The following is a 21,452-nucleotide window of genomic DNA, read 5'->3' on the forward strand; positions in this document are numbered from 1 at the left end:
TAATTTTTCCTTTTCCTTTAAATACAGTTCACTTGCCAACATCATCAGAGAGTCCATTAGGAAAAACTGGTACCTCATACAAAAAGACCCCTAGTTATCTGAAATTGTTAGTGACAAACCAATGGTCACTTTCAGGAAAACCAAAAATTTAGGGGATATTATAACTTGTAGCAGGTACTGTTCACAGCCAAAAGATAGGGATTGGCTTTCCTCAGCCACACCGAACGGCAACCACAGATGTGGTAATTGCAACTGGTGCAGCTTTATGAAAAGAGGCAAAAAATATTCCCTAGGAGGTATATCCTTTGAAGTTAGGGATTTCATTTGCTCTCGTACCAAGTTTGTTGTTTATGGGATCGAGTGTGAATGTGGCAGATTTTATATTGGCAGCACGATTTTATATAGGCAGCATTATACGCCCCATTCACACTCAATTCCATGAACATGTCCACTCAATTGAAACACAAAAGGAGTCTCCCAGACTTATCCAACATGTCCAAGAGCAGCATTCAGGCAATATAACAGTGTTGAAATTTTTCAGCTTAGAACGAATACAGTTGGGAATCGGAGGTGATAGAGAAAAAAACTCCTCCGCCAGAAAGAAGCCAGGTGGATCCTGAGAACAAAAGCTCAGGGATGGGCTGGCTTGAATGATAAATTAGATTACAGTGTTTTTCTCTAAGCCTTTATTACATTGATTATTTACTGTTTGAATGCTTTTTAATTGTCTTTTATATTCCACTTGCACATAAAAGAGTTCAAGCATACACCTGCTCACACTGCTGCCGATTTATACACCGGCAATGACGTGTAGTAAGGAAGGGTCAGATGAAGCAAGCGAGGTGTGTGAAATAGCTATCAATGACATGTAGTAAGGAAGGGTCAGATGAAGCAAGCGAGGCGTGTGAAATAGCTGTCAGCCACCTGCCGTTGGCATCCCTCTCCCAAGATGCCGCTCCTGTGATGCCGGTTTGTGTATGCTTGTTTAAACACACCACTACTTCCCTGCCAGAGGGGTGAGTGCCATTCTTATGTTTCTATCTGTTGGATATATATATATATATATATATATATATATATATATATATTAAGGATTTATCCCTGGGGATAGCTCTGGGATCGTCCTTGACACCAGTACAGGACACGTTTCCACTTCAATCAGCAGGCAAACAACAGTACTTTATGCAAGTCCGGACCCTCTCCAGCTTTATTAGACAGGTTGCAGGATAAATAAAAACATAAGACAGGAGCAAACAAAAAACTAGACCATCTAGTCACTAACTAAACAATCCAATGTGCCCTGACTATCAACTGGTGGGCTTTTCCCGGCCAGTTAAACTTATGCCTCCTGCAACCTTCTACTCACTGTTCACACACAACATTTGCAAACTCTTGCTGTGTGTGCTAAGACTCCTTGTCTTGTCCACTTCACTGTTGGGGCCACTCACAGCTCGGGCTGTGTGTTCCTCACCAGGACCCCTGCCTCCCCCCACAGCCACCTTGCTGTCTTCTGGGGAGAGAGCAGACTACACTGTCTGACATCCTTTTAAACAGACTTCTCCTCTTTGCTACCTCATTAATTAGGCCACAGGTGGAGGTTTCTCCAGGGTTAGCTGGGGAAATACACCCTGCCTCAATGCCACAATATATATATATATATATATATATATATAGATAGATAGATAGATAATCAATTTTTATTTTTTGTAGGAAATGTTTAAGTAGAACTTATATTTTACTCATCTAGACCTCATCTTGACCTTTCTGGGCTGAGAAGTCTAGTGGGCAGTCCTAATTAGTGATAGACTGGTATGTTTGTATACTTTGTATCATAAAGGAAGGCTGTCAATCACTGATTAGTAAATACAAGAAGCAAAAAGGGACCACACAAGGCGCCTAGTGCATTACCATAAACATATAACGGTTAAAAAAAATTGTATTATGCTCACCTAGAGCACAATACATATTCGCATTTCACCCAAATTCAGTGGGTAAGAAGTTGTAGTGAAGTGTTGGAGTGATGCGATGCCGTAGGCATGTGGAGACAGACCCAGGTCCGTCCATGGGAATATAGCAGGTCCCTCTGTAGGTGCTACTTCTCCTAACGGAGGGATCTTTTTGTTTCTTTGCTGCAATCACTGATTAGGACCACCCATTGGACCACCCATTTTTTATTTTAGAGAGGCTAGATCTGTTAGGTCTTGTAGGCTAGGTCTACTACACTGTGATTGGTATCATGTACATCTTGCATATGATTTTTATTCCCATAACTTTATTTCCTCCATGTCTGTCTACATCCAGTCACATGAAAGTTAATTGGACATGAACCTGTCATGGTAAAAGTAGTTGTACAGCTATTTTATTTAGTCACAATGTTAGCAGCATTGCCATGTAGACATTATAGTTATATGTCTCAATGTTTACCTGAAGACCAAGACATGACCTCTCTGTGTAGCATCAGCCTGACACATTTTAAGAGGTTTATGGGAATGAAGTTAGTTCGAAGCCCAATCCCTTCACGACATGCCAATAGCAGGGTTGTGTACACCTTCACGTGAGCAAAGGGATATTCTTACCTACAAGAGTCATGCTTGATGTATTACGATTTGTCATCAATATCTGTGTTGTGTCAGTTTTCATACAGCTTAAATGAAAGTCGACTAATCGTGGCTCCATGCACCAGCTACACTTCATTCTGTCAGACCTTACTATAAAAATGATGGTTTCTAATACATATACATTTATGCAAGACCTAAAAAGCACCGACTGACAGTACCTTTCTAATTTCTGCATGTTTCATGATCACCGTCTAGTGAAGAAGTGATTATTTCTGCCAGCTAAAAATAGTAGAAAGTATTCAGAGCAAGGCCTCACTGGCAGCATTTTAGTGTCAAGCTGGTAAGCATTGCAAAGCCTTGTCAAGCTTGCAAAAAATGCTCGGTAACACTGTCCTTTTTCCCTTTCCCTTCACTCTCAATGAGTTACCTGTCTGAAAACCTATTACTCTAGCCCACTCTCCTCTTCTCTTCCATGTCTCTTCTGTCAAAACATAACTAGTGTAAGCTGAGACGAGGTGACACCGAGCATCATCTAGTAATGCTTCACAGGCACTGCTCAGCCCTTTCATCACTTCCCTCTTACCTAAATTCAGCTCCACATTATAACTACTTCTTATGTCAATTGTGTTGATATAATTTTGATAAATATTGGATTGGGCACAAAGGAGCTGAAAATCGCCATACTAACTCTTGTTTCAGAGAACAAAGTACCTTTCCTTCAACTCCCCCTTTAATAATCCAGCTTTGCACATTACCCTGTTAAAGTAATTGTTGGATTTGCTAATAGAAATGTGGAATTACCATTTTCGGGTCACCTTTTAAATTTGACTTAGCTTAGTATTTATACACTGCTCAAAAAAATAAGGGAACACTAAGATAACACATCCTAGATCTGAATGAATGAACTAATCATATGAAACACTTTGTCTTTACATCACACAAAAGTTATCAATGGAAATCAAATGTATCTACCCATGGAGGTCTGGATATGGAGTCACACTCAAAATCAAAGTGGAAATCCACACTACAGGCTGATCCAACTTTGATGTAATGTCCTTAAAAAAAGTCAAAATGAGGCTCATTAGTGTGTGTTGCCTCCACGTGCTCGTTTGACCTCCCTACATTGCCTGGGCATGCTCCTGATGAGGTGGACAGTCTGTGGTGCAACGTGGCTTGGTGGATGGAGCAAGACATGATGTCCCAGATGTGCTCAATCGGAATCAGTTCTGGGGAACGGGCGCGCCAGTCTATAGCATCAATGCCTTCCTCTTGCAGGAACTTCTGACGCACTCCAGCCACATGAGGTCTAGCATTGTCTTGCATTAGGAGGAACCCAGGGCCAACAGCAGCAGCATATGGTCTCACAAGGGGTCTGAGAATCTCATCTCCATACCTAATGGCAGTCAGGCTACCTCTGGCAAGCACATGGAGGGCTGTGCGGCCCCCCAAAGAAATGCTACCCCACACCATTACTGTCTTACTGCTAAACCGGTCATGCTGGAGAATATTGCAGGCAGCAGAATGTTCTCCACGGCATCTCCAGACTCTGTCACATGTGCTCAGTGTGAACCTGCCAATCTTGGTGTTCTCTGGCAACTGCCAAACGACCTGCACGGTGTTGGGCTGTTGGCACAACCCCCACCTGTGAACGTCGGGCCCTCATACCACCCTCATGGAGTCTGTTTCTGACCGTTTGAATGGACACATGCACATTTGTGGCCTGCTGGAGATCATTTTGTAGTGCTCTGGCAGTGCTCCTCCTGTTCCTCCTTGCACAAAGGCGGAGATAGCGGACCTGCTGCTTAGTTGTTGCCCTCCTACGCCCTCCTACACGTCTCCTGATGTACTGGCCTGTCTCCTGGTAGTGCCCCCCATGCTCTGGACACTATGCTGGCAGACACAGCAAACCTTCTTGCCACAGCTTGCATTGATGTGCCATCCTGGATGAGCTGCACTACCTGAGCCACTTGTGGGGGTTGTAGACTCCGTCTCATGCTACCACTAGAGTGAAAGCACCGTCAGCATTCAAAAGTGACCAAAACATCTGCCAGGAAGCATAGGAACGGTGAAGTCGTCTGTGGTCACCACCTGCAGAACCACTCCTTTATTGGGGGTGTCTTGCTAATTTCCTATAATTTCCACCTCTTGTCTGTTCCATTTGCACAACAGCATGTAAAATTGATTGCCTATCAGTGTTGCTTCCTGAGTGGACAGTGTGATTTCACAGAAGTGTGATTGACTTGTGTCCCCTTTATTTTTTTGAGAAGTGTATATAGTCTTTCCAAGTCTTTCTCTAGTGTTGGACTACTTCCACCGGTGTCTAAGCCATGCTAGTTTAATGCGTTGTCTGAGGATAGAAAGAAGAACTGCTTATTTTTTTCCTGAGACAACACCATTCTTGTCCATCTGTTGTATCTGGTATTGCAGCTCAGCCAGATTCAATTGAATTGGTGCCGTTTGACTAATAGGAGCTATCAAAGAATACAGCCTGCTCATAGTTACGAGTCTGCTGTATTCTTTGATAGATGTTTTCTTAGCTTTTTATGCTTTTAGGGCTAAAAGGAGAGAGGACTTGCTGACTGATCCGCTTTTAAAGTTTATAGTGACGCAACTTCCACTGAATATTATTAGCGGTAATAGTGAGATAACCATTTTCCTTTTTTAAAGGGAACAATACCTATAGGAAATACACAAGTAAAAAATAAGAAAAAAATCCTAATACTTCCTTCCTTGATCTTCTAATTTTCTCTCATCTTATTTGTCTCATATTGCTGTTAAAAAGGAATCTTATCTCTTAAATCTTATTTCTGAATCCAAAACATCTTCCCGAGGCAGGTGTCTGTAGTTGAATAAAAAGATTGTTAAGCCCCACCCCTTGATAAAGCCCCACCAGCCATTCCGCTGCCAGAACAAATCGGCTTTATATCTTATATGTATGTGGGATGGCCCTGACAATTCTGGCTAGACAGCCAACCATCTGTTGTGTCTGGGAAATCCAACTGCCTGACTATGGTTGGGTGGTTGGATTTCAGCATGCCAAGCCTTCTGTTCTCAAGGGAGATAAGCCACGGCCAGAGATGTCTGTTGGAGAAGCTAATTGCCTATCACTATGGAGGACACAGAGACAAGTGTGCATGGGTTTGTGGGTGTCCGAATTGCCCTCAGCCAAACACTTATTTGGCCAACCTCTAATGTGCATGGCAAGTCTATCTTCCGTGTTCCCTACAGGATTCCTGGAACACTGTTTATTTCAGGAACATGTAGAAAATTCTGCAGACTAAGAAACAGCATGGTCAAGGTTATCTACCGTATATTTTTGGTCATTTATTTCTAGGTTTATTGTTCCTGTAAACACTATCTGTTTGCCAGGCATGTCATGTTTACCTATAGTAGCAGCAGCATGGTTAAACTGTTTATACACCTTCTGCTAGTAGATCACAAAGTGTGCCCTATGTTAAAGTGAACTTCACCAGACATGCCTTGTTGATTCCGTTTTCTATGTAACCTGGTTATGTTTTAATTTCTATTATTGGGGGCTTCTCCTTTCTTTGATTTGGTGGTGGGTGCTGGGATAATGAATGAAATGCATGTTATCTTCCTTTTGTTTCTTTGTATTTGTGAAGAGCAATGTATTAATGTTTTACATAAACTGTAATTGTCGGTCAATGATGCTTTTGCTTTTCAATGCTATCTTGTCTTGAGCCTGTTTTCAATGACCTCTATTATCAGATTGAAATGGCGATTGAGACACTGCAAAAGTCTGACGGCCTTTCAAGTCACAGAAGCTCTCTTCTCAACAGCCATGTAAGTCCCTTCTTTTAATATCCTTTCTTTTCTGCATGTCTTTTGCTAGCTTTTCCAGTGCTTCTCTTTGTTGTGAAAGCATAGGTTCCTTTCCAATTATTATTATTATTATTATTATTTTTTCATCTGAAAATGGCCTAGGCCATCTGCGACCACTTAATATGCTTCTCTGAGACTCACATACATGTTTTATGCATCATATTCATGGGACCTATGCTTTCATGACCTTTTCTGAAATCACCACAAAGTACTACTTATTTTCTATTATTTTGTGTATATCAGGTTACAGTTCATGCTGGCTTTACTTGGTAAAGATCACATTGTATATACTGAGCACAAACTGTACGCCATTGCTCTATGCATTGGCACAAATTTTGTGCAAATAGAAGACCAGAAAACATTGAATACACTAAGTTATTGATGCTAATGTCTCATATTTTTTATACAAGTATGTCGAGTCTAATGAAAAGTATACACCAGTAAGTGAGATGATACTTTCGCTGTTCACATTGACATGCCACTTCCTGGTCTTTCCAATTATCACATATCCACCAATATAAATCCTGGGTGTTATTGTACACTGGATAATTGAGCCCTTTTAAATAAGATGGCTTAAGTCAATGTACCTTCTGAATTTATATACAAATGATCATCTAGGTGATGCCAAGATGTGAAGATAATTCTCTTATCCAAACATGCGTCCTGCATGCACTTATATTACTTGTCTTTGGAGCAGTGTGGCTGCAGTCTACACTTTCTTTATTGCACACTTAGACCAGAGGGATGATAACTAAAATCCTAACTCATAAATCCTCTATCCCCCAAAACTACCCTGTCCTCCCCCTAGCTTGTGTCGGCTCTTGTATTAATGGTTTTCAAATAATGTTTCCAATGTATAGCTTGGGACATGCGCATTTGGCAGCGTCAATGACACCTGACATTTGACAGTTTATTAAGTCCTAAATGACATATTTATGATTGTCAACCAGATAAATACATTTTTATATGTGGCATATATTGACAAAAGGTACACCGGCAACAAGGGTGTAAACCTTTGTATGGAAGAGCTCAACCATATAACCAATGATTTCTCAGCATAATAGCTGCGTACTAGTTGGTTTCCAAAATTCCATCTACGACGGTAAGTTAAAGATGGGAAAGGTGAAATCACCTCCCTAAGGTCAGGGTCAGAAGTAAAAAAGAGCCAGTACCTTTCCATAATACCCAAGATTTTTCTTTTATTTTGGTCATATGTACCTATGCATCTGATGATCTTTAGTCTCAGGTGTCATTGGTTTTTCCACTAAAAGATCCTCTCACTGCCCCTGATGTAAGTCCTGTGTAAGACTTTCTTTAGCCACGGGCCCTGAAGCGGTGATACAGGAGATCACACTCCTCCTGAAACTTCTAGAGATCAGAACATTTTTTTTGGCCCTTAAAGGGGTACTCCAGTGGAAAACAATGTTTTTCATATGCACTGGCTCCAGAAAGTTAAACAGATTTGTAAATTACTTCAATTAAAAATCTTAATCCTTCTAGTACTTTTCAGATGCTATATACTACAGATTAAGTTGAGTTGTTCTTTTCTGTCTGACCACAGTGCTCTCTGCTGACACCTTTGTCAATGTCAGGAACTGTCAAAAGTAGGGGCAAATCCCCATAGCAAACCTTTCCTGCTTCAGACAGTTCCTGACATGGACAGAGGTGTCAGCGGAGAGCACTGTGGTCAGACAATAAAGAACAACTTAACTTCCTCTGTATTATACAGCACCTGATAAGTACTGGAAGGGTTAAGATTTTTAATAGAAGTAATTTACAAATCTGTTTAACTTTCTGGCTCCAGTTGATTTGAAAAAAATAGTTTTTACCGGAGTACCCCTTAGTGAATATGACAATTGTGGTCTAAAGAAAGTAGATCCAAAAAATGAAGTTTATTAAATAAATTGACTGTGCGCAGTTTACTGTGTACCTTTTTGTTTTCAATAAGTGCTAAACAGCTAATAAACCCAAATTGTGCTTTATATTTGTATGTAAAGACTCCATGTGTAAACTGGCAATGTAAGTATCAGCAGGAAATGTATTGCAGCTTTGATGGATACACAGGCTTTGAGTCCTTTGGGATTAAACAAGGCTTTACATCTTCAGTTTTCCTGTAACCTGTATTTTAATAATGAAGTGAACTTCTTGGATACCTTATATAGCCAAGTTAAGGATGATGTCCTTTTGACTATTCATGGGCTGTTGGGATGGCAACTTCTTTAATCAGCGGTACTGTCTACTAATTAATTGTATGCCATATATACATATGTAGATACACAAGTTATGCCAACGTTAATATGCCCTTGCTGACTAGGATTATAATCTAGAGGGAGGAAGTAGTAAAAAGAAAAGAAGGGAAAAAAGTAAAGAATAATGAAAAGAGAAGAAAGAAGAAAGGTCCAGAATAATAGAAAATGGATAATAGAGTAGTGTAGTAATATAGATGTGATTAGACCATAAAAAGGGTCCAAATTATTAATTAATAATAAAATAAATATTTAATAGTTAAAAATATATGCACAAAAGGGAAGATGCCACAGGGCCCTTGTGGCTCCCCCTGAATATCGATTACTGACATTTACGTACAATATCTTGATTTAATCATTCTTTATGTAAACTGGTCTTATAGCATAATTGACAGAAGACAGCAACTGGTTCAATATTGCTTTATTTTCATGCAAGAATAGCTTAAGGCAGGCTTAAGCAATCGAGTGCCGGTAGCATAGATCAGTGTAATGCAATAGTATTACATTGCTTTATGTAAGCCATCTCCTAATTGTTTATGATTGGCCCCTGGGAGAAAAAATATGTGTAATAAAAAGAAAAAATATGCTTAAAAAAATACCTTCCCCCTTAATAAAAATTTAAATCACTCCTCTTTGACCATTTTGCTAACAAAAAGTCATCAAAGTGATCATTAAAAACATGAAAACACCATTAAAAAGTACAGCTCATGGTGCAAAAAATAAACTCTAACAAAGCTCCGTAGGTTGAAAAATAAAAAAGTTATAGAGGTCAAAAGATGCCAAATAATAGTTTTTTTTTTATGTTTTCTATTTTTATTAAAAATGTTTACCGTACACCAAAACATTAATTATCCAAGTTTTGTATCACTGGAATTATCCTGACCCATAGAATAAAGTTACCATGTCAGTTTTAGCGTATTGTGAACATGAAAAATTATCTCCCCCCCCCCCCCAGAATAAAAATGAAAAAAAATGTGCGTTTCCATATATTCTTTTAATTTTGCCCTACATAAAATTTTATTTCTGGCTTCTTAGTTCATTATATGATGAAATAAAGTGTGCTCACTTGTCCCACAAAATATGAACCCTAATACAAATTTGTCAGTGGAAAATGTGATATGTCAATCAGCTGTTGCTCCAATGGCATTACAAATCATGGAGATACTAGCTGCTGACTGATTTGCTTTGAATTGTGTGCCCATCATCAATGGGTGGTTATATAACCTGTTATGCCCTTGGAAAAGCCACAGCAATATTTTTAACCTGTTTTGCCCATAGTGGATGGTAAATTTAGGGTTAGAAAATCCAAGAAAAGTGTCATAGTGAAGGGAATGAATACTTATGTCCATGCAAAAATTTCTAAAGTTCAGTTTTCACGTTATCATTATGAGTTAGAAGGGCTTAGTATGGGTGAACTATTTTTTTTTTACTGTATTTATTTACTTTTTTTGATTCTCTCCCTGTACAAGAGGAAGGAGAGGAAAGGCATTTTTCTTTTAACATTCAATTAACCAAACAATAACAAAATAGGGGAAGGTAAAGTGAGGGAGAAAAGATGTAGAGTTATGGGTGTCATTTTGTCGTGAAAGCCAATTGATCCCCTTTTTGGTAAAATATGAAAGACCGGTTAGAAATATTTCCAAAGAGGCATTTCTGTTTAGGGATAATGTGTCCCCTGTACATTTTCAGGGTAGTTTTTCAATAGAAAGTAGACAGGGTTTTTCGTTAGGGTACTTAGGATTGTGTTGGTGACATGGCTGGGTTGTATGTCCCTTTTGTGTAATACCATATTTTAAAGGGAAACTGAGAGTTGGATCAACCCAACTAACCTAAAAGTACAGGTGGTTAGTGTGGGTGATCCCGAGTAAAACAGTGTTTTCCTTATACCAATCCGTTCAGCCATTCCCAAGATGTAGCACAACCTTGCAACCTTCCAGTTTGTGCCACCCCACTAATCATGGAAATGAATATTGTTGAGCCGGGCAGCGAGAACAGCACCCATTGTACAATGTCAGTCTTTAAATGTTCCTCCAGTACAGTTGAGAGGTTATTTGCATAATGCAAGATTTTGGTATATCTTGCCAACAGCTAAGCAGATTGGTAAGAAACACATTGTTTTACTCAGGATCATCCACACTAACCACCCGTATATTCAGGTTAGCAGGGTTGATCCATCTGTCAGTTTCCCTTTAATTGTGGGCATAGAAAAGTGTAGTGACTGGCTATATGGCCTATAGTTAGTTCTAAGGGCGTAAGTTTATGACATATAAGTTTGTCTTGCTAAGACAATGAATGCAAAAAAATAGTGGCATAGTTTTGGGCTCGGGTGTGATGAAAGAGGTGGGCTTTGACAAAGTTAAGGAGAGATTATGCTTCGACTTTATTGGATGATTTATTATCCTCTGCAGTCTTCCATCTCTCAAGACTGGGTGGGCGCAACCATTTAAGGCAGACCTGTGAGAGACCTCTGAGAAAAAGACCTGGCTGGAAAGGCCTCATTTTTTCCTTATGACTGTCCACAAATGACATGTGGACATGAAGAGGGGGTTGATTTTAGCGTCAGATGGTAAAAGTGAATAGGATGTATTCAAGTGATTCAGTAGAGCATAGTTGTTGAGCAAGTTCAATTTCATGGTAAAGGGAGACCATGTAATAGGTATGGGAATGGTTTTGTCTTCAAAACAGGGAGCACAGTTGGAGCAAAATCACAATATTATTTATGCAGTGTAGCTGTGACTTTCTGATGTACCGCTTCTGTCCCTTGTGATTGTAACTTTTATTTTTAGGCAAAAGTTACTTTCTCATAGCCACTGATAAGTTATAGCTTACCTTAATTTTTTTTAATTTTTTTTATTAGTATTATTATTATTATTGTATGTAAAGCTCATAGACTTTTTATCCATGGAGCAACTGAACATTTTTCTGGTGTTATTTGTAGATGGTCTAGATGTCTGTATATATGTGCAACAAGTGTCAAGTCAAGTGTAATCTAGTTAATAACACTCAAAATGTATTTAATGCTGATTAGTAAAAGAATCAGTTCAATAAAATATGGAAGAAACAACTAATAAAAATAAAAGCTTAGAAATCGACCAGTATTTTTATTTCAGTTGGTACTGTCAGATTCAAAAACGTTTTATATGTTGTACATCTTGACAAAACATTTCTTATATACTTCATAAGAAAATTAGATTTCCTTTTTATAGAAATCATGGCTTTGTCCAAGCTGAAGCACATGCATGGACAAAATCCAGTAAGTGAGGGTGGGCTAGCACTCCTCTGTGCTCTCTCCTGTCTGATAGCACTCCGCTGTGCTCTCTCCTGTCTGATTGGACTCCTCTGTGCTCTCTCCTGTCTGATAGTACTCCTCTGTGCTCTCTCCCGTCTGATAGTGCTCCTTTGTGCTCTCTCCTGTCTGATAGTACTCCTCTGTGCTCTCTCTCCTGTCTGATAGTACTCCTCTGTGCTCTCTTCTGTCTGATAGTATTCCTCTGTGCTCTCTCCTGTCTGATAGTTCTCCTCTGTGCCCTCTCCTGTCTGATAGTACTCCTCTATGCTCTCTCCTGTCTGATAGTACTCCTCTGTGCTTTCTCCTGTCTGATAGTACTCCTCTATGCTCTCTCTCCTGTCTGATAGTACTCCTCTGTGCTCTCTCTTGTCTGATAGTACTCCTCTGTGCTCTCTCTTGTCTGATAGTACTCATCTGTGCCCTCTCCTGTCTGATAGTACTCCTCTATGCTCTCTCCTGTCTGATAGTACTCCTCTGTGCTTTCTCCTGTCTGATAGTACTCCTCTATGCTCCCTCTCCTGTCTGATAGTACTCCTCTGTGCTCTCTCTTGTCTGATAGTACTCCTCTGTGCTCTTTCTTGTCTGATAGTACTACTCTGTGCTCTCTCCTGTCTGATAGGACTCCTCTGTGCTCTCTCCTATCTGATAGTACTCCTCTGTGCTTTCTCCTGTCTGATAGTACTCCTCTGTGCTCTCTCTTGTCTGATAGTACTCCTCTATGCTCTCTCCTGTCTGATAGTACTCCTCTGTGCTCTCTCTTGTCTGATAGTACTCCTCTATGCTCTCTCCTGTCTGATAGCACTCCTTTGTGCTCTCTCTTGTCTGATAGTACTACTCTGTGCTCTCTCCTATCGGATAGTACTCCTTTGTGCTCTCCTGTCTGATAGTACTCCTATGTGCTCTCTCCTGTCTAATAGCACTCCTATGTGCTCTCTTCTGTCTGATAGCACTCCTCTGTTCTCTCTCCTGTCTTGATAGGACTCCTCTGTGCTCTCTCCTGTCTGATAGGACTCCTCTGTGTGCTCTCCTGTCTGATAGCACTCCTCTGTGCTCTCTCCTGTCTGATATACTCCTCTGTTCTCTCTCCTGTCCTATCAGACAGCACAGAGGAGTGCTAGCCTAACCTCACTTACTGGACTTTGTCCATGCCTGTGCTCCAGCTTGACATTATAAGCCATGGTTTCTATAAAAAGGAAATAACATTTTCATATGAAGAATATTACAAAGGCTAATGTTTTGCCAAGATGTACAACATATAAAAAGTATTTTGTATCTGACAGTCACTTTAAACTTACACTTGAATTAAAAACTGGAATTTAATTGGTTACTGTGGGAAACGTTTAGTCAGCATAATCTCAAAATATATGAATTACAGTGTGATGGGTTTGTAAAAATTTTGTGTTATCAACAGAACAAATGCTAGGGGTACAGCACCGATGTTTATTGCAAGAATAAATATGTGATGGAAACTGGCCCCACAGCCAGAAAGACAAAACAAAACCCTGAAAGAGTATTTTTATGGTCCAGTATAGGCATACCCACAGCCAAGGGTATATAATCCACAAGATGGATGTCCTTGTAGGGCAGCTCCAATGTACCAATGGCCTTTTGAGTAGTGATAACTCCAGTATCTTGAGAAGGTGCAGGTTACAGCATTAACTGCTTACTCCACTGGTATCTACAAGCAAGTCTCTCTGAGCAGTTGTGTTTCTAATGCCCCAAGCAGGTGCTGTATCAGCTCTTCATTTCAAAGGGATTTACATGAAAGTCCCTCTGAGCAATGGTGTTTCCAATATCCCAAAAAGATGCTGACCTTAACAACAGCTCCTCACTCCACTGGGATTCACATGCAAATATCTTTACATCCCAACCCTTGTTCTTAAATACCCAAGTGGGTAGGCATTGGATGGTCAGTCACAGGTGTTTTCATCATTGCATAGCTGTAAGGGTATATAAACAAATTGTACTTTTTTTGGAGCTGATGGCGGTTGCCAAACATGATTCATTTTTCGGCCAAGTGTCAAAGGGAGGGAGCTGGGCTGATCAAGTGCCACAGCCTGACACACCTCCTCACTTGCCTGCACTTCCCAGACCCTCCTTGATTGACAAACAGGGCTCCTTACATCAATCAAAAAGGGGCTGGGCAGTGAAGGCAAGTGACGAGGTGTGCCAGGCTGTTGCACTTAAGCAGCCGGCTCCACCTCCTTAAAACTTGGTTGAGAAATAAATAAAAAAAAGTGATTTTTTTCCAACAGTGTTTGCAGCTCTTATCAGCAAATAAAGTTAGAGATGTAAATTCACACACCATCCAGAATAGACATTCATTATTTTATGAGATTTCTGAATATTTGACATTGATAAGCAAGAATTTGAAATATTTGGTGCTTTGTAAACTAGTTGAAGGAAAGCAGGTCATAGGCACGTAATGCATAATATTTCAGGTTTTTCCCACATTCAGTCTTCTATATAATTTGTTAGTCTTCATATCAGATATTTCAACAAGATTAGAATCTGTCAGGAATGTATTTTCTTTTTCTTAACATTGGCTAATTAGGAATAGTTAATAATCCCTGCAGTAAATCCATTCTTTGTATAGGGAATGTTTGCCTTTTAGACCTCCTTTTGGCGGTAGTCATGGCACCATTCACCCTTTTAAATAGCCTGATGAACATGGACTATATACAAAGGTCAGAGAATGTACATGTAATTGTCTTTAATCTCACCATCAACATCTACCATACATGATAAATAATAGTCTGCAAACTATAGACACGGGTTGATATTTTGTTTTCATTGTGTATTGAAAGAACAATACATTTTCTGAAAATGAATTAAAATGCTCCTATATTTCCAACAAGCCTTGAGAAATGTTATTATGTGTCATTTATAAAGCATTCAGAGGTGACAGAAACATTTTTGTTTTGTAATCATTAATTCTCATGCATGAAAAATATTTTGCCATTAGGATTATAATTCTTATTACTTTATTATTTTAATTACAATTGACATAATCTTTTCTCTGTGTGAAACGTTTACTTTCTGAAAGCAATTTGATTTGTGCTTGGGGTTTAAAGGGTCTATAGAATCATTTGTCATAAGCAATAAAATACACACATACTTCCGGAGCTGTTAACAACATATCATTTTACTTGTTAATGTCTTTTTCATGTATTGCCAAACTAAAAGGTGTCTGATTCCAAAATAAATACATTGGCCCTGATTTACTTAGAGTGGAGTTTAGTTTTCTTTGTGGGTTTTAATTCCCTACAAAATTTTTTCCACTGTATTTACTAAGGTTTTCCTACATTTTCCACTTTCCCTACATTTTGCTATTTTTTACACATGCTCTCATCTGTAGGATTTTCCTCACCACATTTCCTGTGGAAACCTTTGTAAATATGTTGGGTTTTTGTTAAAATGTCGGGAACATGACCCTTTTTGGTGTCCACACCCCCTTTCCCCGACGACCATGCCCCTTTTTTCAGCTCTTCTCAGTAAAATGAAGAGCTAGTCGGGTTTTTCTCAATTCTGGCGCAGACAGAATTTCTGATGCAATGCGCAGAATCTGGCGCACAACCCGACAAAGCATGTCAGGTTTAAAATAGTAAATCAGGGCCATTATTTAGTGGTTATTATAGCAAATGTTCTAGTCTTTGGATAAATGCAGGTATAGTATCTGTCCATGTCAGTTATGTTGCGGCCATTGACAATAGACTGGTATGACTCCAAGGGGTTTCCACAGGTGACCAGACACTACCAGACTGAGACCATAATCTGAATATTTTCTAGGCTCACTTATATTCACTCACCTGTGTTTTCCTGGGCCTTCAGGCTCGGAATTACTACCGATAAGTGTTATCTCAAGGATTGTTAGGATGCTCCAGGCAGGGGTGTGTGGTTCTTTAACATTTTATTACTCCAGAGAAACCCTTTGGCTTCATCCTCTAGAGAGTCATTCCATTTTAGAGCCCTAGTAGAAATATGCACTTAAACTAGTGTACAGAATGCATGATTTAAAATGTGTGTGACTTTTATTTTTTTTAACAAATTTTTACATATCTGCATGAAAGAAAACACAAAAATATGTTAATAGTTCTTTATTTTCTTAATCGGGAACTCATCACTTTGAACATACTGTCTAATCTGGAGGTAGAATGTTATGAAGCATGTTATTTAGCATGTTATTTAGCATGTTACTTAAGAGTCCAGAGAACAGTCCTGCTCAATGATTGGCAGCCATCCTTGTATAAATGTGCATACATAGTTAAGTGCCAGTCACTGAGTAGGACCACCCATTGGACCCCTAAGCCCAATGTACAGAGGTATAAATTACAAGTGCTTCTGAATATTTTTGTATGTTAAAACTACATATCAATCTGCTCAGCATCTTCTGCTTTGTAACATGCTACTTGCAGAACATACTGCATGCTCTTTAAAGGAAAACTATCATCAGTGTCACGGCACTAACCGATTGGTACAGGTGTTTAGTACGGGTGACACTGATGATAACCATACTTACCTATTCCTGATCCGTGGTCCCTTTCTCCCGCTATCTTCCTCCATTCTTTTCATTCAGGCAGTGAGCTTGGGGTGTGGGCGGAGCTTCCTAACGTCACTTCTACTGGTTCTCTGTTGTGCCCCGCTGTGAGCAAACAGCAGTGGTAACGTCAGGAAGCTTGGCCTGTGCCCCAAGCCTGCCACTGGAACGAAAATAACAAAGGAAGATAGCAGAAGAACTGGACCACGGATCAGGGACAGGTAAGAATGGTTATCATCAGTGTCACCTGCACTACACACCTGTGCCACAAATTGGTGCAGGTGACACTGATGACAGTTTTCCTTTAAGCTTGACCTTTCTTTTAAAGTTACCTATACACCCCTCAATCAACTACAGATAACAGCTATTTCTCTGTTCCAGCAATTACAACAATGCAACTTAATTGTTTTCCTGGTTCCAAAACACTTGTTATGTTTAGTGATTTTAAAAGTCTCTATTCTGAAAAAGCTATGTTGGCAACCTTTTGCAACAATTCAGTCCCCCGTGTTCCTGTGAAAAACATGTTCTCTGTTCCGTCCTTCACCCTTGTGAAGCTCTTTGCCATATTCATATCAAGCCCAACCTGCATTGTGTTTTTTTTTTTTTTTGTAGAAAACAGCTGAAAATCTAAATGCAGGAGCCAAGACTCTTTGATCTTGATGTTCTCTTCTTTTGTGCTTCAGTTCAGTACACCTGGGACCAGGGCTGTTCTGTAGCTGAAGAATAACTCTGAGTGACTATATTATTTCTTGTAAATATCTATAATTGATTTCCCTTCAGCATTCAGATAGGATTTTGTGAATGTTCTACCTTTCTTGATATATCCTCTTTTTTCCTATTTTTTTTATGATACTCAATTAACTTTAGTATGCCATTGGAAAATCTATCCAAGGTGTAGTTTGGCACATACCACAACAATTAAATTAAAATGGACACTAAATAAAAATTTTGAAAAATAGCCCAGCATAAGTTTAAAAGGCAATAACACCAGTGCTACATAATCTAACATATATATGAGTTGAAAAAGAGTTGCTAGTATGTGTGCACCACCATCTCTCCTAGATTTGACTTTGCTTTTCCTAAATATTCTTTGTTAAATTCAGGGGAGCATTAAAGGGGTATTGTCATCTCATAAAGTGATTGTATATAGTGAGGATATACCATCACATTATGATTGCTTATTCCAACTACTAGCACACCACAATCCTGAGGATCAAGGGGGTGCACACTAATTGCTGCTTCCCCATTTATGGGATTTTGCTGTAGTTCCCCGCACAGGTCGATGGCTGGAAGTGCTGCTGTTCAGGGAAAAATGGAATCAGACCCCCCACCGCCATCATTATGTTTCCTAGTAATTTGCCATTAATTTAAAAGATGGCAAAAGTCTTTAGAATACATGACCATATTTGTTCAGTTTCCACAAAGTAAATTTTATAGATCAACATTTTACATATTGTGCAGATTAGTTTCTTTATATTTCTTAAAGGAAAACTGTCATCCTGTTCACCCACATGAAACTTAATACACTGGGTTATAGTGTGGATAAACAGGAGACCGATGAGGGGGTCACTGACTCCTGTGCCTACCTGCACTCCGGAGTTCTGTCCCTCCAAAGATCGGCTTCCATCTTCTGTGAATTGCACACTGGAGGCAGGCTTGCCGGCTTAATTTGAATATTCATTGTCGCATGTCACGTGAGTACTGTGCCAACTAAGCGCTCACATGACCCGCAATAATGGATATTCAAATTGAGCCGGGGCGCCTGCCTCCATGTGCAATTCCCGAAAGATGGAAGCTGATCTTCAAAGGGAGAGATCTCCGGAGTGCAGGTACATATAGGAGTCAATGACCCCTCGTCGGTCTCCTGTTTACCCACACTATAACCCAGTGTATTGGGTTTTATGTGGATGAACAGGATGACCATTTTCCTTTAAAGGGGTATTCCTGGCAAAAACATTTTATCCCCTATTCAAACGATAGGGGATAAGATGTCTGATCGTGGGGGGCCCGCCACTGGGACCCCCTGCGATCTCCCTGCAGCACCCGCATTCTATGCAGGAGCTGCGGCTCTAGTTTCAGAAACCTCCGGGACTGGGGACGTGATGTCACTCCACGCCCCCTCCCACACTTATGAATGGAGTGGCGTGGCGTGACGTTACGTCCCCAGTTCCGGAAATCCGGAGGTTTCTGATACTGGAGACGCAGCTCCCGCATTGAATGCGGGTGCTGCAGGGAGATCGTGGGGCATCCGGGATACCCCTTTTATGGTGGTTGTAGCAAATTCAGACTGTATGCACCCACTGGTTTTTCAGTGTAATCTGCCATAAATCTGGTGAGCGCGGTCTGGGCATACTCCATTCAGCAGAAACCACGCCTCTTTCACTCTATGCCACACCGTATAATTACACATTATACATACCCCAAATGTACAGTGTGTGAAATAAATATTGAACACGTCACCATTTTTCTCACTGAATATATTTAAGGTGCTATTGACATGAAATTTTCAAACAAATAAGCTCAGAAATGAATGCATACAGACTATGACTCCTCTGTCAGAAATCTTGTGAGGAGCATCTGTTCAAGGCAAATTTATGGTAAAATTATTCTTTCCACTTCCGTATTATGGCCTCAACTGTGTATTTACTTAGTAGTGGTGTATTTACTTAGTAGTGTCACACTCGGCACTGCCCACGTCTCCTCGGCACACATGTGAATTAAGCTACTGATGCACTCTCTAGCGGGGAGTATATCAGTGAAGGTTTGGGCGGTGCGTTAACAAGTCCGTGAACATCCAAATGACAAGAGAGAAGGAAAAATGCACTCACTCTCGATAGTTCACTTCGAAATTCTTTCTTTGTCCCGCGTCACCAGGGGCCTGAGGAAGCGCCACAGGCATAAAACAGCCACCGTCATGCAGGTGCGACGTCCCTGCCATCATTGCTTTGCGCGTTACCCTCTGGGGAGATTGTGATCTCAGATTGTCTTTTTTCACACAAGAAGCGGGATGAATAAATTTGACGGATTTGCAAGTGAAGTATCAAGGGTGAGTGCGTTTTTCCTTCACTCTTGTTATTTGGCCTCAACAGTGCTCACTGGAATTCTCAGAAGCTTTGAAATGCTCCTGTGACCAACGCCATCATTATGTTTTGCTATAATCAGGTTGTAAAGTCTTGAGACAGCTTTTTGCTTGTACCCATCATGAGATGTGCCTTGTGTGACACTTTGGCAATGAGACCCTTTTTGTAGGCCATCATTTTGGACTGAAACAACTGATATTAATTTGCACTGATATAGGGCTGGATGGCTTTTTAATTACTTATAGATTTAAGCAGTTGTCTTGGCTTTCCGTGTCTTTTTTGCACCTCCCTATCTTTATGGTATCAATACTTTTACCTAGTGTCATCTGACATTGTTTCACATAACTTAATTTCTGATAGTATTTGCTTTGTTTCTTTGTATTTATTGATTACTTGAGTTGCTACCAACATCTGGTGAACATTCTATGTTCCACATGCACTTTTGGGAATATATTAAGTGAGGAAAAATTTTGACATGTTCAATATTTCACCCCATGTATATGTCGTGGTTGAAAATGAGGATATTCAGAATTGAAGTGTGTATAAAGTATTTTCTTTATTCTACAATGCTGCAAACCTTTGTGTATTCTTCCCATTTTTTCCTTAACCTGAATGAAATCCATCATTTTCTGTTTGGATTCAAATTTTATTTACCAAATGTCCAGACTTTAAAAATCAAATGCGAAAATGATTAGTTGCTTTCACCTGCTCTCATCCACCCACAGCCTCTTAAGAAGCTCCTTCTTGCAACATTGGGATAGTGTAAATACAAATTATTGCAAATGCATGAGAAACGTGTATATTTAGTAGAGTAGGAGTTTTTCATGTTGTGTGTAGGCGTGTAGTTGAAAAACGTTGGAAACCATTAATACATATTTGTTACTTTTTTAGTTTGTAAAACTTCTTAAAGCAGTACTGATGTTTACATGTAAGACTTTACAACAATATACAGATTGGTTTCAGATCCTGGACTATTTATGCTTCAGTTCAGTTTCATACGTGAATCTATAGAAAATACTTGTGCCATTTTTCTGTTGGTATTATCATTTTGTATTATACTGTGACACATAATAAGATATTTGCCACAAATGAAGTCAGTATCAGTGGGATCGTTCAACTCTTTCCTGACAGTAAAGGTTGGAAGGAGAAAGGTTGGGCATTTTGTATTTTAACATGTCTAATGCTTTTGTTGTTATGAGAAGTAGGCGGCTGCCAGGGATGTCTGGCAGGAGCTTTCTCCTGTCTCCCAAGCCGAATGTACATGTGTATGTTGCGATCTGAAAAGAGAGCGGACAGCCAAATGAGCATTTATCTGCCAGCTATCCGAAACGTATGACCAGCTTTACTATACATAGGCCAAAACTAGCAGGATCTAATAATATAATCTGCATATGTAACACTTGCCTGTTCCCTTGAGTCTGCCATGGGTAAAACATAGGTCAAACAGGCGGGAGTTTAACCTATCCGATCCTGTCTTCCATCAGGTGATACAGTGTCTGTTAGCCACAGGTTTCACTACCTTCATGAAATAACATGCATGCTCAACTTAGTCTAATGGGCATGCTTATTGACAATGGAAAAAGTGAATTGTAGGCCACCCAATAGCTAATAGTATGGTCAGCTTCAAGCTAGGCATACAAAAATAAATCAGCCTTTGGATTATGGTCTATTTATGATTAGAGCTAACTGCATTTTACTATATTATTAAAACATTAGTGGGGTTTATATGAAGTACAGTATAGAATTCATAGCGAAGGGCCAACTTTATTGTTGTGATTGTCCCACCTTTCATTTTCTCAAAAAAACAAAAACAGAATTTTTTTTTGGGGGGGGGGGGGGGGTTGGCTAAGTTGGCATGAAGGCATACCAGGAAATTTAAATGTGTTAGCATTAATAAGG

At 39.8% G+C, this 21,452-nt stretch overlaps 1 protein-coding gene across 15 annotated transcripts in view; it reads left to right on the forward strand.

Moving 5' to 3' along the window:
• RFX3 (regulatory factor X3) overlaps positions 1–21,452 on the forward strand; it is a 245,319-nt gene that overhangs the window by 183,700 nt on the left and 40,167 nt on the right. For 14 of the 15 annotated variants that reach the window (XM_056522517.1, XM_056522508.1, XM_056522457.1 and 11 more), the window contains one exon: positions 6,288–6,362. The exons of the other annotated variant lie outside the window; for it this stretch is intronic. In XM_056522517.1, coding sequence (XP_056378492.1) covers positions 6,288–6,362 — 75 coding nt within the window. The remainder of the gene's footprint in view (positions 1–6,287; positions 6,363–21,452) is intronic. 15 annotated transcript variants of the gene reach the window in all.

This window comes from Hyla sarda, chromosome 1, assembly GCF_029499605.1.
Source record: "Hyla sarda isolate aHylSar1 chromosome 1, aHylSar1.hap1, whole genome shotgun sequence".
Classification (NCBI taxonomy): Eukaryota; Metazoa; Chordata; class Amphibia; order Anura; family Hylidae; genus Hyla; species Hyla sarda.